This window comes from Canis aureus, chromosome 12 (genome assembly GCF_053574225.1).
Source record: "Canis aureus isolate CA01 chromosome 12, VMU_Caureus_v.1.0, whole genome shotgun sequence".
NCBI lineage: Eukaryota > Metazoa > Chordata > Mammalia > Carnivora > Canidae > Canis > Canis aureus.
Genome location: NC_135622.1, coordinates 13,097,427 through 13,113,483, shown reverse-complemented (window position 1 = coordinate 13,113,483; position 16,057 = coordinate 13,097,427). Strand labels below are relative to the sequence as shown.

The 16,057-nt window shown below is 35.3% G+C and overlaps 1 protein-coding gene and 1 long non-coding RNA gene across 2 annotated transcripts in view; one reads left to right on the top strand and one right to left on the bottom strand.

The window, feature by feature from the left end:
- The window catches only part of RSBN1 (round spermatid basic protein 1), a 45,689-nt gene that overhangs the window by 28,264 nt on the left and 1,368 nt on the right, over positions 1-16,057 (bottom strand). Inside the window, exon 2 of the mRNA XM_077842813.1 lies at positions 4,041-4,714. Coding sequence (XP_077698939.1) covers positions 4,041-4,714 — 674 coding nt within the window. The remainder of the gene's footprint in view (positions 1-4,040; positions 4,715-16,057) is intronic.
- LOC144280612 (uncharacterized) overlaps positions 15,902-16,057 on the top strand; it is an 86,272-nt gene continuing 86,116 nt past the window's right edge. Inside the window, exon 1 of the long non-coding RNA XR_013349041.1 lies at positions 15,902-16,033. This is a non-coding gene — a long non-coding RNA (uncharacterized LOC144280612). The remainder of the gene's footprint in view (positions 16,034-16,057) is intronic.

The following is a 16,057-nucleotide window of genomic DNA, read 5'->3' as shown; positions in this document are numbered from 1 at the left end:
TATATGAATCACCTGCAAATCTTGTTAAAATGTAGATTCTGATTCAGAAGATGTGGGTAAGGGTCTGAATGCCAAGTTTATAAACACAGAGAAGTAGTAAGCTTCTTAAAAAAACAAAAACAAAAACAAAAAAACCATAATTGACAATATTTAGCCATGGTTTGCGAAGCACTGGTCTGGATAACCACTGGTTTCTAAATGAAATTCCTAATCGAGCAACTTAACATTTTCCAATCCTTATCTTACTTGATCTCTCCTATGAATGTGATACTTAACACTCCATCATTCTTAAAACCTAGAAAACTTATATCCTAATCTTCCTTCTACTTCCCTTTCTTTTTGATCTCTTTCCCACGTTCCTCATGCTTACATGTGAGTACATGTCAGGATTCCATTCATTTCTTTTCCCCTCTAATGCTGTGCCTGGATCACCTATATGCTAATAGATCCAACTGCTGCATTTCCAGCCTACAAGTGTCTCCTAGCCTTAGATTCATATATTCAACTACCTAATAGACATTTCTAACCTTTAGTCTTCACAGGTACTTCCAATACAAAGTATCCCAAACTGAGCTCTTCATCAACACCCTTCACCCCTAGAAACCAGCTTTTTCAACCTTGTATAAACTTTATGACCAGAACCACCATCCACCTATTTATCCAAATCCTATTATTTTAAGACTCTATCCTTCTCCTTCACCGATTGCAATTAATCCCATCTTTTAATTATTTCTCTTTCATTCCGTCTTAAGTGTCAATATCAATTTTGACATGGATCATTTCTGATCTAGTAACCACAGTAATCTAACCAGTCTTCTTGCTTCCAATCTCATTTTCCTCCTCTATCCCAAGCTTCAAACTCCTAAGTAATCTTGGCAAACATAACTTGATAGCACTCCCCTAATAAAATTCACCAATGATTTCCCCATTACCTTTAGGAAAAAGTACTAACTTTCTTTTGGCACATCATATAAAAGCTCTTCACAATCTTGATTTTTGTCTCTTGTCTCAACTCCCACAACGCCTCAATAGTTAACATGTACTCTTGCTATGTCAAGCTAGCTGCAGCTCCCTGAAAGCACCACATTCTCTAATGCCTGTGTGTCTGTACAGGCAGTTTTTCTCTTTGCTTAAAATGCCCTTATTAAGCTAAGTACTAATCTTTTAAGACTCTACTTAAGCATCACATGCTTTAAACTGCCTTTTCTAATCACCTCAAGTCTGTTAGGTAACACCACAAACTATGCTCCCTCTAATACAAGGTTTTCCCCTATGCATATTTCTAACACTTAGCAAACTGTATTATAATTGCTGGTTTGTTCATCTCCTCCACCAGACTGAGCTCATCAGTTAGTCCGTTTAAGAACAGAATGTCCAGTACATGGTATGTTCTCCATATATGTTTGCTAAGGGGCACTGGGTGGCACAGTTGCTTATGTGTTGGACTTTGGTTCTCGATCAGGCCCTGCATGGGGCTCCTTAGAGTCTACCTGAGACTCTCTCTCCATCTGCCTCTATCCCTCCTTGCTGCATGCTCTCTCAAATAAATAAAACTTTAAAAAATAACTAAAAAATAAGTGTTTGCTAAATTATCTTAAAATAACCATAAATAATTATTATGACTACATATTTAAACTATAAATAATTTCCAATAACTGTCTAAGGTAACAAGTTTCTTCAGTTTATTTATAGACATTTAAACAGAACTTCAAAAGACTTCATTAGACAAAAAAAGGTATTTGTTAAAAATTAATAGCCTTCTGAATACTGTGTTTAAACAAAGATATTTTAATTTCACTAACGACAGTGTTAGACAAATAAAAGCACTCATCTCTTTTCCAATGGCTGAAGTAAAGAAGTATGGTAAAATGACAGGCATATTGTTCAGGTGGCCTAAGTTAGCACCCTGACTTCCACTTACTAGCTACATGAACTTGGATAATAATGAACATCTCCAGGCTTCGGTTTCTTCAAAGGAAAACAGAGATAAAATTGCTTACCTACACCATAGGTTGTTTCAAATATTGTTAGGAATGTGAAAATATTTCTTAAGCAATGAACTACTAAATCAATGTCAACTATTGTGTTAGCTTCCACACTCACATCCGCCAAGTATTTGACAGGTGCAAATTTAAAGTTTCATGGACCACCTCAACCTCCATACCCACTCCATATTTCTCCTCCAATGACTGAAAATTCATAAATAAAATGAAGTTCCAGGATTACCACAGCACAAGACTTAGTCAGTAGTCCTCAATATTCTTATCTGGTTGAAGTACTTAGTGATATCTAATTTAATAACAATCTGCTATGTTCTTAAGAAGAGGTTATTCTATAAATCTCAAAGTAAATCTCAAGGTAAGTTGTTGGTACAGTCATTTAAATTTCAGCTCCATTTTAAAAAATTGGAGGACAAAAATCAGCAGGGAATATTTAGAAATACTTTCTTTTATTAACTATTTAGATTGGGTACTATTGACAAATAAGCTTGAGCCACTATAGACTAACATGAAAGTTAAAAAGTCACCCCTACAAAACCAAGACTTTTTTTCACCCATTATTTCTGACTTATTTCTCAGATATGCTTGTTGGTCTATAAATCAGAAGAGAAAATTTGCTGCATCTTCTAAATTAAAAAAGTGATGAAGCATGTTAATTCTGCTCTCAGCAATATCTTTCTTTGTTAAATAGGGACTTACAGGGATTATGGCCTATATCAGGAAAACTGTTTTCAGTCCCTTCTCTGCAATATTTATAAAAATAGGATTCTTAACCTTAAAAGGGCAAAACTCCTTTAAAAAAAAAAAAGGTAAAAGAAAAAAGAAAATCTACTACAAAAGTCAGCACTTCGGTACCTGATTGTGGTAACAAGGCCAAAATCCAAGACGAAGCCCTTTATTGCACATCGTGTTCCAACGTCTTGGGCAGCCCCATCTTGCGACCTCTCCAGATTGGCTGCTCCTGCTCTCTCTACTGCAGAGAGAACTTCAATTAGAGAAATTCTGAAGCTTATAAATCTAAACTGGATACTCCCCTCACTGGAGGCAAGGATGGTAAGAATCATTAAAAAGATTCAAGTTAGAGGAGGTTTCAAATAAATCCAAATGGCTTGAAACCACTATAATGCAGGCAGCTGAGAGTCTTATTATGCAACAGGCTCTTAACCTAAAAAAAAAAAATCTTAAGGAAAAGAATGGCAGCAAATTATTAAATAACCTGAAAAAACAGGTTATATAATCATAAATCTCTAAAAAGTAAAATATTCTCCACTAAACCTGTGTTGAATTTATATCGAGGATAGCAACTTATAGCTGACCATTCATGTTTATAATCCTTATGAGAAAAGAAGTAAGAAAGTAACTAGGCCATGATATTAACTTCTTTCTATGCCTTAAAATAACTCATTGAAAAAAACGTCTGGTTAAAAACCACTGGTGAGGAAGGAGAGATTTCCCTGCTGACTTAAGCCTAGCTGCCTAAGCAAGGCTTTAGAAAATGTCTTCACCTACAACAGTGCATAGGCAGAAGGAGCAGACACTATGGCGGTCTTCCTAGTGACACTTCCAAGTCACAAAATGGGGTATGTTTCTGGGATAGACTGCCAACAAGTTACTGAAAGGAGAGAAACAAAAATAGCAAAAACCTGGCAAATAAACAGGCCAATGCCCTCGTGTGTTTATTGTAAGTAAGTCTTAACTAAAGTTACTTTGGCGCTACCAGATCTGAATCACATCCTCTATACTAATGCTACCTGATTTCTCAAAGACTGGATTAGTTTTCAAGCTGGTTTTCCATAAAAACTTGTAATGCTGTATAACATGTATAAAACACTTCCTAAACCAAGCAAGTAACAAGCTACATTTCAAAGAACTTCAGCAATTAAGATTTTTCAATTAGAGCAATAAGCTAATGATTTTAATCACCTTTACCACCATGAATTTTTATCAAAAGTGTGTTGGTATGTGCAAATGAAACAGAATGACATTAATACTGTCAAGAAGCTATATTTACTAAACAATTTAACAATGATTTTATCTTACCTGAGTGTGAAAATTTGAAATGGTGGTTGTTTCGATATCTTTCTTGCCCAGAATCTCCATTTTCACAGGAGTGTTGGGGAAATTAAAAGCAAAGTAGTCCAAGAAGTCTGGGAGATAAGCAGCCGCTCCATGCACTATTGCTAAAGCATAGTAAGCAGCATTTTTCTCATTTTCACTGAATGTCAAAGCAAGAAACTCCTCAGAAAATCTCTCCATCTCCATTGGAGACAAAAATGAGAGTTCATCCATGTAAGCATGAAGGACAAGTGCACCACCATTGGACTGGTGTTCCTCATGAATAAAGTTGCTAAATTTAGTACCTGTTTTTAAGAAATTTCTACGAATAGAATGTTCCTGGTGAGTCATAAAAGGTGTTTGTACTCCCTGGGGTACCCGATATTCTTGCATGCCCAAATTTAATCGGCACAGCTGTTCATCTTTCAGATACCTGAAGGACTCTTTATTAACTCCTGAAGTGCTATTTATTTGTCCTTGGGTGAGGATTTCCTTACTGATGCGGGTCAGGCCAGCACAGACGGTTTGTACTTCCTTATTGTACATTTTAAGGCGTCTTCCTCGCATATCTTCTCGGTGTTTCTTTTTCTTTTTCTTCTTTATTTTCTTCAAGACAAAATCATCAGCTCTCTGGGTTTTACCATTTTCATCTGGTGTTTCTGGCCACAATAATTAAAAAGAAGTTAGTTGCTGGGCCTAGGGTCAACATATAAACTTCTTACGGTACTTGATCTCAAATTAACTGGCTTATTCTCAGTTTCTCTGAATTTGCCATGACCACTTACATGTTTATAAAATGAATAAATAAGACAAAGATCTTAAAATACAATAATATTCTGGGTTGAAAACTATGCTAAACAGTAGATAATGGAAATGCAAGCATATAATTTAATACAACTTATAATCAAAAGTAAAGAAAATATCCAAGTAATTTCACATCTGCCATACTGTACGGAGTATCTGTTCAGTAACCACTGTAAAATCTAAAGTGAAGCTTGTCATATTTTGCTATGATACATACAGGTAAATCAAACAAAAGCAAATTAAGCTGTAAGACACCATTTTGCCTATCAAATTGGCATGACTTTTCTTTTTTTGGCATTCTCATATAGTGTTGCTGAAAGTATAAACCGGTACAAATTTCATAGAGAGCAATCTGGCACCCACCAAATTGGATATGTACACCAAAAGCCTTGAAAATCTTAATAATCACCAGACCCAGAAGTTCCACTGCCAAGTAAATATTACCTAAAAAATAACTGAAGATACACATAAATATCCATGATAGTTATTTAGGGACTCCCTTAAATGTCTATCCTAAGTAATAGGATGTTGATTAAATTCTGGCACTGATATACTGACAAAATACTACTCAGTCATTACAAGTTATATTATAAATGAAAAGAACTGATGAATTAAAAGGTTATAAAATGCTTACATTGCCAATCATTCAGAAAGCATTCTCTAACAATTGATCCCTACCCAATTTGGGTAGCTGCTCCTACCCTGTGCACTTAGCACTGTACTCCCCACGGAACTTAACCACATGCTGTATTATCACAGATCTAATTTTCTACCTTTCCTCTAGACTGTAAGCAATCTAAGGTCAGAAATAAATATATTACCTTTCTTTCCAGGGCATCTAATGTGTGTATAAACTGATCCCAAGTTTATAATATTAAACATACAAACATTTATTAAGTACCCACTAGGTGCACCAGGGACATTTCTGGGCACTAGGGATATGGTGCTAAGGCAGACACAATCTGGACTTTACAATCTAGTTTGGCAAAATAAAAAATAAAAAATAAAAAAAAGGTTTCAGTAAACTACTCTAGATTCTGAGGAAACTTCTCTTTGGGAGGTAACATTTAGGTTGAGTCCTAAATGAGACAAGCCAGGCATGTTTTCTAGGGAAAAATATTCCAGGGAGAAAAGCAAAGGACCAAAAGAGAGGAAAAAATCTTAATGGTCTACAAATATTTTGTACATACACTAGAAAAAAAAGGTACCTGAAGGAATACATACCAAAGTGTTAATAATGGTAGTTATGTAGGATGGTAGAATTATGAAGATCTAGATGTTTTCTTTTTTGCTTATTGTATTTTCTAATGTTTTACAATAAACACATACTATTTTTATAATTAAAAATTTACTTTTAATTTTTAAGGGATTATTATGGGTTGACAAACCCAAAATAGAATAGTATCTTTCATTTACTAGTGTGAAAATGTATCTAGCAGGAAATCTTTAGGATTAAATATCAGGTATAGTCCTGACGAATCTTTCAAGTTTGCTCTGGTATTTACTGTATAGTATTTGTCTACCCAACAATAGTATTTCTGACATGATTCAAGCAATTCGGTGTTAAGACAAATACTCCAACTGATCCTATGACTACACCTAAGAACAAATTCAATAAAATTGACAGTAAATAATTTACTTGGTATAAAATGCAAACATGACAGTTGCTGTGCTTTATACAGTCATTCCAAATCACCAAATATTGCCCAGTTATGAAAAACTTCTAAAGAAAATATTCAGAAGTACAAGTCAGACTTTAAAGTGTACAGATACCAAATTACTTTCATTCTGTTTAATATGTTTTTAAACAACAAAAAGAAAACCCTTCATTTGCAAACATCACTTGTAATTAAACTGAGATCATATAGCAAAATATACATGTAATCAGATTGCTTAAATTGGCAAGAGAAAAAGCAATCCATCTTTTATTCTACATACAAGTAAATCTTTGAGAATTTGTTAAAACACTTGGTAACAGTAGTTTATATTTCTTACCAAATAAAATTAATCTAAATACATTTTCCACATTAAAAATTCAGTAATTTAGGCAATTCTCCCAAGCAACTAAATGTTAATGCCATTAAATACAAAGGTTAGACCAATTTTAAAAGTCATCTAATTACACTCTGCTAAACGTTTTAGCAATTTCACCGGAAAAAAAAAAAAAAAAAGAAAAAAAGAAACTATCTCTGAATAGATCTGTTATTTTAAGCTTCAGAGGAGGTATTTGGTATGCAGAAGATGAATTGTGACCTAGATCTGCCACTGAAATTAACACCAAGAAGGAGCTGCCTTGATTGTAACACATTTTCTATATTACTATCAACTTACCAATGGTATTTCTAACACGGCCAAGTCTCTGTGGGTTTTATTCCAAACTCATTTATATGAGAACCACTTAAATCATCCAACACAAGCCCATCAAAAAACCACGGTACAAAGAAATGAAAAGGGCCTTAAATTGATTGTAATCTCATATTTCACCATGATAAAAGTTTAAAATATGAAATAAATGTCAATCTATCTCACTAATCCTGTTTTTCAAATTTTGATTCTTATCTAAGGTTGAATATAGAGAGCTCACCTGTGTTTACTGAGAAATTTGAGACTATTTGTGTCATACTAGCTAAATGAATTTCAATGAATAAACAAAATTTACTTTTGAATTATTGTGATGACAACCAACTGAATATGGCATTCATATACAAAGTTGTTAAGAGGTTATTACAGTAAGTTAGCCCTTGTTGCCCTATGAGATTATCAAGGTTGCCTTGCCTTGAATTAAAAACATTAATTAAAAATCAATGTCTTGGGACGCCTGGGTGGCTCAGCGGTTGAGCCTCTGCCTTGGGCTCAGGGCGTGATCCCGGGGTCCTGGGATCGAGGCCCACAACAGGATCCCCGCAGGGGGCCTACTTCTCCCTCTGCCTGTGTCTCTGCCTCTCTGTGTTTCTCATGAATAATAAAATCTTAAAAAAAAAAATCAATGTCTTTGCAGTATAAATGTATCAAATCAGTATGTTGTACACTTTACACAATGTTGTATGTCAATTATATCTCAGTTAAAAACAAACAAACAAACAAACAAAGCCTAAAGTTTTCACAGCCTTTCCATTCCTGGTTGATTGTTCTAGCTTTCCAACAGAGAACATATTCAGGAAGTAACATTTTGAGTATTTCCCTATAGTGCAAAAGCTAATATTTACTGATATCAGTTTTTTACAGAAAAAAAAGCCAAGCTACTCTATTATCTGTGATTAAGGAAAGCTTTCACATATCAAACTGTGAGAGCAAATATAAAGAGAAGTAAGTCTACAGAAGAAGATACATTTATCTGAAAGACAAATTGCTGTCTTAAAACAAAGGTCATTATAACACTATCAATGTGTTAAATGCACAACACTATCAATAAAATCCTCATAAGACTGGGCAGCTGGGTGGCCACTGGTTGAGCATCTGCCTTTGGCTCAGGTCATGATCCCAGGGTCCTGGGACTGAGTTCCGCACTGGGCTCCCTGTGGGGAGTCTGCTTTGCCTATGTCTCTGCTTTTCACTGTGTCTCTCATGAATAAATAAAATCTTTTTTTTTTTTTTTTTTTTAATTTATGATAGTCACAGAGAGAGAGAGAGAGAGAGGCAGAGACACAGGCAGAGGGAGAAGCAGGCTCCATGCACCAGGAGCCTGATGTGGGATTTGATCCCGGGTCTCCAGGATCGCGCCCTGGGCCAAAGGCAGGCGCCAAACCGCTACGCCACCCAGGGATCCCAATAAATAAAATCTTTAAAAAAAAAAAATCCTCATAAGAGACCAAGTGTCTTAAAAAAAAAAAAAAAAAAGACCAAGTGTCCAATGCATAAAGAATATATAATATATAAAATACACACACACACACAGAGAAACAATGAAATATTACTCGGTCATCAAAAAGAATGAAATCTTGCCATTTACAATTATGTGGATGGAGCTACAGTGTATTATGCTAAATGAAGTAAATCAATCAAGGAAAGACAAATACCATATGATCTCACTCATGTGTGGAATTTAGGAAACAAATCAGATGAACATATGATATGTGAAGGGAAAAAAAGGAGAGGGAAGCAAACCATAAGACAATGATAGAGAACAAACTGAGGGTTGACAGAGGAAGTGGGTGGGTGATGGGCTAGATGAGTGATGGGTATTGAGGAGGGCACTTGTTATGATGAGCACCAGGTGTTCTATTTAAGCGATGAATCACTAAATTCTACACCTGAAACCAAAATAAAAATAAAAATAAAATCCTCAAATATGCCAATATTACCAACTATCTGATAGCATCATTTATTCAACATCACTATTGAAAGTTTTTATTAATGCAAAAAAATTACTTTTCCTATTATAAAACTTAAATTTATATCACCATTCTTACACTTGAATTGTAACTTAGAACTGAAAAAAATGTATTATCTTCAATTCTAAAAATCATGGTGGATAAACATTTTCAAAGCAAGTGCATTTTTTATATTTTACTAATCATAATAAAGAAAAAAGCTAAAGTTGTTTTCTGAAAATAAATTTTTTAGTCTTATTAGGTGTCCTTGCCATCCCATATAAGAACCTGACTAAAAAAAAGGTCACCATATGTTTATAAAACTGCCTTACTTTACCCCCATCCCTCTATATCATAATGTTTAAGAGTGGCTAGCGGAATTTGAATCCCTATCCTAGTACTTCCTCGCAGAGTATTACCTTTTGCAACTTCTTTGTACCTTGTTCCTTTTGGTAAAATGAGGGAAAGTAACAGTATCTCATAAAATGAGTGAGCAGAGTAAATGAAACAAAGCACATAAAGTACTTAAAATAGTCCTAGACCATAACAGATACTCAATACATGCTAACTACTGTTACCTCAAAATAGTTGGATTGTAGAGGCAGTAAAGAGTGCCATATAGCACAGGTACTTTACAGTTAGACCTAGCGTATTGTCCCAGCCCAACTACTTACTGCTTTAAATTAATGAGCAGTTAATTTCCCAGAGGAAAGCTCATTAATCTCTTTAAACTTCTATTTTCTCATCTTAAGATGTTAATTCTAGTACCTACCTCACAGAACTATTGTAAGGATTAAATAAAACAATAAATATAAGGGCCTCATCACAGTACCAAACACACAGTAAGTGCTCACCATTGTATCATTTTTTTTCTTTTTTTTTCCATCGTATCATTTTCACAATAATATTTGATACATTCCTTGAAATTATTGGCAATAACTCTGGGATATCAAAACAAAAGATAGAAATTATTGACCTAGAATACAATGTAGTATATTACAAGATAATCCCATAAAAAGGACAAAAATCTCTGAAAGAGGGAAGAAAATTATTATTCACCAAGGGTCTACTAGATATGATACAATGTCATTTTAATCCTCAAACCAGTGAGGTAGATTTGCAAGTCCATTTTATAGAGAAGAAAACAGCTTGAAATAAGATATGCTACTTACCATAGGTCACAATACTAGTAGATGACAACCAATATTCACTCATCTTGTCTGATTCCAAAACTCAAATTCTTCCCATGCATTATTACACTACACTCTTGAGATGATAAACTAAAATTATCTGGTTACAATTAAGGGACTTGAGAAGGAGGAGGACGACCTAGAAGAATCTCCATTAAGGGGAGCATTACTTCATTCAACAAATATTTTACTGAGTGCCCATTACATGACCACAAATTTGGCATTATTTAGGTTATGCAAAAATTTCATGCCCTAAAGCCCCCCCACCCCCTCTGGGTAGGTAAGGAAAGTATCATTCCCCTAAGTTTTTACTCCGATAAATGAGATGATCTGTTTATTTCAGTCTCTGTATAATCCCCAAATAATTCCTTACTCCTATCACCAAATAGAATTTGGATTTTAAGTTCCTGCCAATAGCTTTCTGACATCACAAAAAATTTCAATTAGTTGTCTAAGGGACACTCCCTGTGATAGAAATTGGGCAGTTGGTCAATGATAAAAAATGTGAGAAAGGAAGGCTGATTCACAAGTAAATATAAAAGAACAATCCTGTCATGTAATGATACTACAGAAAAGAGCTAGGGAAATGGACTTACCCCTTTCCTTTTTTCTATAAAATATTAAAATATTACTAAAATTACAAATTTTCTAAGCAAGAATAATTTAAAAATAATTTTGAAGCAAATATGTCCTATGCTTTTAATAAGCAATAAAGGGAAAAAAAAATTAAGATTTCAAAATATACAGGTAATACATTATCAGTTTGAGACTCAAGCTTGTTACTTATAAGAAATAAAAAAAATTTAAATATCTCTTTACTAAGTTAACAATCAAATGTACTTAGAGAGGGATCCCTGGGTGGTGCAGCGGTTTGGCGCCTGCCTTTGGCCCAGGGCGTGATCCTGGAGACCCAGGATCGAATCCCACGTCAGGCTTCCGGTGCATGGAGCCTGCTTCTCCCTCTGCCTGTGTCTCTGCCTCTCTCTCTCTCTCTGTTACTATCATAAAAAAAAAAAAAAAAAAAAAAAAAAAAAATTTTACTTAGAGAAAAATGAAAAGCAAAGTGGACCACAAGTCAAAAAAACTGGGTCCTAGATTCAGTTCTATCACTTACTAGAAGATCTTAAGCATGTCACTTTATCTCTTCAAAACTCATTTTAGTTCCCAATTTAGAGATGAGAAATTTTTGTTTCAACTATTTATGAGCAACTCCAAACATCTAGAATCTGAAATTTATGATTAACTTATACCTGAAGCTGGATTTGGTACCATTAGGCTGGTGTGAAGGAACATGTCTTTCAGCTGAATGACCTCAGAAATTGGCAAACTTTTTCTATAAAGATCTAGATAGTAGTAAACTTAGCAGTCCACATGATGCTATCTCAACTACTCTACTGTTGTAGCATGAAAACTACCATAGACAATACATTTAAAGGAGTGATGTTCCAATTAAACGTTATTTCTGGACACCAAATTTAAATTTCTTACAAATTTCACATGTCATGAGGTTTTCTTCAACCACTTAAAATGTAAAGACCACCTTATTTAACAAGTCATACAAAAACAGGCAGTGGAACTGATTTTTTACATGTGTAGGAGTAATCCAATGGAGAAAGAAAAGTCTTCAACAAAGATGCTGGAACAAGTGGATATCCACAGGCAAAAAAACATGAACCTTGACCTAAAACACCTCACACCTCACACAAAATTAACTCAAATGAATCAGCGTTTAAATGTAAAAGGTAAAATTGTAAAACTTTTAGGGAAAAAAAAAAGAGAGAGAGAGAGAGAAAACCTTTGGGACCTAAGCTCTGAGACCTTGGCTATGACACCAAAAGCACAATCCATAAAAGAATAAAGAAAAAAAAATTAAATATTAGACCTCAACAAAATTTGTAACTTTTGCTCTGTGAAAGACCCTGTTAAAAGGAAGGAAACACAAATAACAAAAGTGGGAGGAAATATTTACACAGCAAATATCTGACAAAGGACCCACACCTGTAATATACAAACATTTGTCAAAACAGGATAGTAGGGATCCCTAGGTGGCCCACACATACCTGAATATGAACGTTCATAGAAACTTTATTCAAACTGGAAAACAGTCAAAATGTTCTTCTGTAGGTGAATGGTTAAACTGTGGTGTATGCATACCATAGAATACTACTCAGCAATGAAAAGGCATGAGCTATTGATACATACAACTTGAATGGATCTCAAGGACATCAGGATAAGCGATAAGCCTTGAAAGATCACATACTATATTATTCCATTTATAACATTCTCAAAATGATGAAATTACAGAGTTAGAGAACAGATTGGTGGTTGTTAGAGGTTAGTAAAGGTGGGGAGATACAGGAGGTATTTAAGACTTTCAAGGGATTAGCACAAGGGGGATCTTTGTGGTAATGGAATGGATGTGGATTTTGATTGCAATGGTGGTTAAACAGGAGATAAAATGGCACAGAATTACACCCATACATTGCACCAATGTCAATTTCCTGGTGTAGATATTATACAATAGTTATGTAAGATCTAACCATTGGGAAAAACTAATGAAAGGTAAAAACTTCTCTGCACTATTTTTGCAATTTTCTGTGAATATATAATTATCTCAAAATAAAAAGTTAAAATAGTTTCTGAAAATCTGAGAATAAGGGAGGGAAGACATAACTCTGTACATAACAAGGGTCTAGCAACTCTCCTTATTAATTTAGAGTTGTTTCAAGGACAAAGCATGATAAAAATAACAAAAGGCAGTTTTTAAAGTGCCTAGTATCAGCCAGACACTCTTCTAATACTTTCCACATATTGCCACATTTAATCCACATAATAACCTTGTAAAACAAATACTACAACTTCATTGTAAAGACAGGAAAACTGAAGCTGAAAAAGGTTAAAGTAATTTGCCCATGATCAAAGAATAAGTAGTAGAGCCACAGGTTAAACTTAAGCTTGATTCCAAAGGCATGCCTCCTGCACACGACTGTAACAAGTATAAAGATGTTCAGTGAAAAAAGTAAAGATATCCATCAAAATGAGTGCAAAAGCCTGGATGAAACAAGGTTAAGCCAGTTTTTTTCCAGTAGGGTTCTGAGAACTTTTAAAATGTCATTATCTGTTATGTATCTAGAAGGCTACAGTATACAGTTTTCCCCCAGTATATACCACCAGGGAGTCCTTTCCCTGCAGAATACAGCATCCAACAGTCCCTCACTCAAATGTTAAAATGTTTAAATTAGACTTATGATGATCCTTCTGCAGCCCGGGTGGCTCAGCGGTTTAGCGCCCCCTTCAGTCCAGGGCGTGGTCCTGGAGACCCGGGGTCGAGTCGCGATCAAGTCCCACGATCAAGTCCCACGATCAAGTCCCACGTCAGGCTCCTTGCATGGAGCCTGCTTCTCCCTCTGCCTGTGTCTCTGCCTCTGTGTGTGTGTGTGTGTGTGCGTGCGTGTGTCTATGAATAAATAAATAAAATCTTTTTAAAAATCCATATAAATATTGAATCACTATGTTGTATAACCTGAAACTAGTAACATTATATGTCTATGTGTTTCAATTAACAACAACAAAAAAAAGGGTAACATGTTGAAATTACCTGATCTCAATCCACTTTGTCACATATTGGCAGACTAAAATGCTTCAAGCAGTGCTGTCCAATATGGCAGCCACTAGCCCAAAGAAACTATTATAAATTAACCAGAATTAAATAAAATTAAAAATTTAGTTCCTCAATCACACCAGCCACATTTAAGTCTTCACAACTTATTTCAAATGCTATATATGACCCATGCTACCATATTGGACAGCACAAACATAGATTTCCATCACTGGAGAAAGTTCTGTCAGACAACACTGAGTTAAAGATTTGATTATGTTTGTTAAAGAACATGAGGCCTGTGCAATCCTCAGAGGAACACACTGTTGTTCATTATACGTGCAACTGCCACTACCCCACCATAGAAAAGGGGCTAGGTCAGAAATTTTTGATGGGCCTAGTTACTGCCATTCTGATGCCAAGGCATGGGGAAGGGATAAGCAAAGAATGAGGGAAAGTAAATAGCGCATTTATATATATACATATATATAAAAGAAAGGAACAACAAGCAGCTGGGGGAGGACACTTGAACTGGGATTTAAGGATCTGGGTTCTACTTCCAGTTATACCAATGATTCATTAAAAGATTTTTTTTAATGTTTGTACTTTGTACTAATTAACTGTGACTTAATTAGACAAGTCTCTTCACTACTTTGGGCCTGGGTTTCCTCTTCCACAACACAAATTTAAATTGGTTGATCTCCAAGATTCCCTCTAATTCTGTACAGTTAAAACACACACATGAAATGAGAAGACGAGAAATAAAAGAGCAAGATCAGGGCCTAGTGATGGTGGAAACTGGCAGTCCTGTCGGATGGACACAAGTTTTATTCCTAGTAACATCTGGATACTACCAAAGCAAGAAAGATTTCATCCAATAAATATTTATTGAGCAATTATTTGCAACAAACTGTACCATTTGGAAGTAGCACCACACACACACACACACACACACACACACACACGAAAAAAAACCTGATTAAGTCAAGACCCATATATGGAAGGAATCCAAGATTCCCAAAACTTTAGATTGAAAGACATGTAATAACCCAGCTGGCCGAATACTAAGAAATACTAAGATACTTATATCTTAAAATCTTCTTGAGTAAATACAACTAACAAATTATATAAAATCATATAAAAACAAATTATAATAAATCATATAAAAATTATATAAAATCATATAAAAACAAATTATATAAAATCATATAAAAACCCATAGTATAATAAAAATTCATTACCTTCCCCCTCCTTTACAGAGAATACAAATAAATGCTACATGTATTTGGGAACAGGAAGACATCAATTTTGGTAAACTTAATTTCTCCAGATCTCATTTAATTGGGTAGTCCTACGTTTTCTGGGTTCAGTATTCATGAGTTTAGTGATGGTTACTGGAATTAAATAAATTCTCAATTTTTTGGTGCCCAGAAAGAATAAATTGCAACTGAAATTCTTGCTTCTAACTATCCACCACTGTACATTTCCCACTTTTCAAAGGCATGGTTAGTCCGATTTCCTAGGACCAAAAGGAACAGAAACCCTTCCCCAACCCTCTTCCCAGAATTAAGATTCAATATAAAAATTAAAAACGATTTCACCTCCGGATAGAAAAGAACCACTACAAGCTACGTTTGATATTTTACCTGGCAAAAGCTAAAGCAACCTGTGAGTCGAGCAACCTCTGTAAGAATTCAAACTCATTAAAAGCCCCAAACCATACCCATGAATATTTTGGACTAGGAGAGCTGCTATTACAGATTTCCACAAAAGACAACAAGAAGAAAGGATTTTAGCGACAAATCTTTACTTTAGAAAAGCAGTTTTATAATACCCCAGCAACTAATCCCTCGCCAAGGACCGCGCGGCGCGGAAACCCTGGCGAATTTGAAAACAAACGTCGGTAAAGGCTCGGGGTGAAGGGCGGGGGCGGGGTGGGGGGAGCCTGCCTGGTACAGGGGGTTAGTAACTGACAGCTCGGCCTCGAAACGAGAAGCCTCAAGTAGGTCAGGCTGTGTCAACGGTCTGAAATGCAGAGTCCACCCCAGTGGGCTTAGGGGAGTAGAGCAGCAGGAGGTAAGCGGGGGTTTGGCGTCTTTC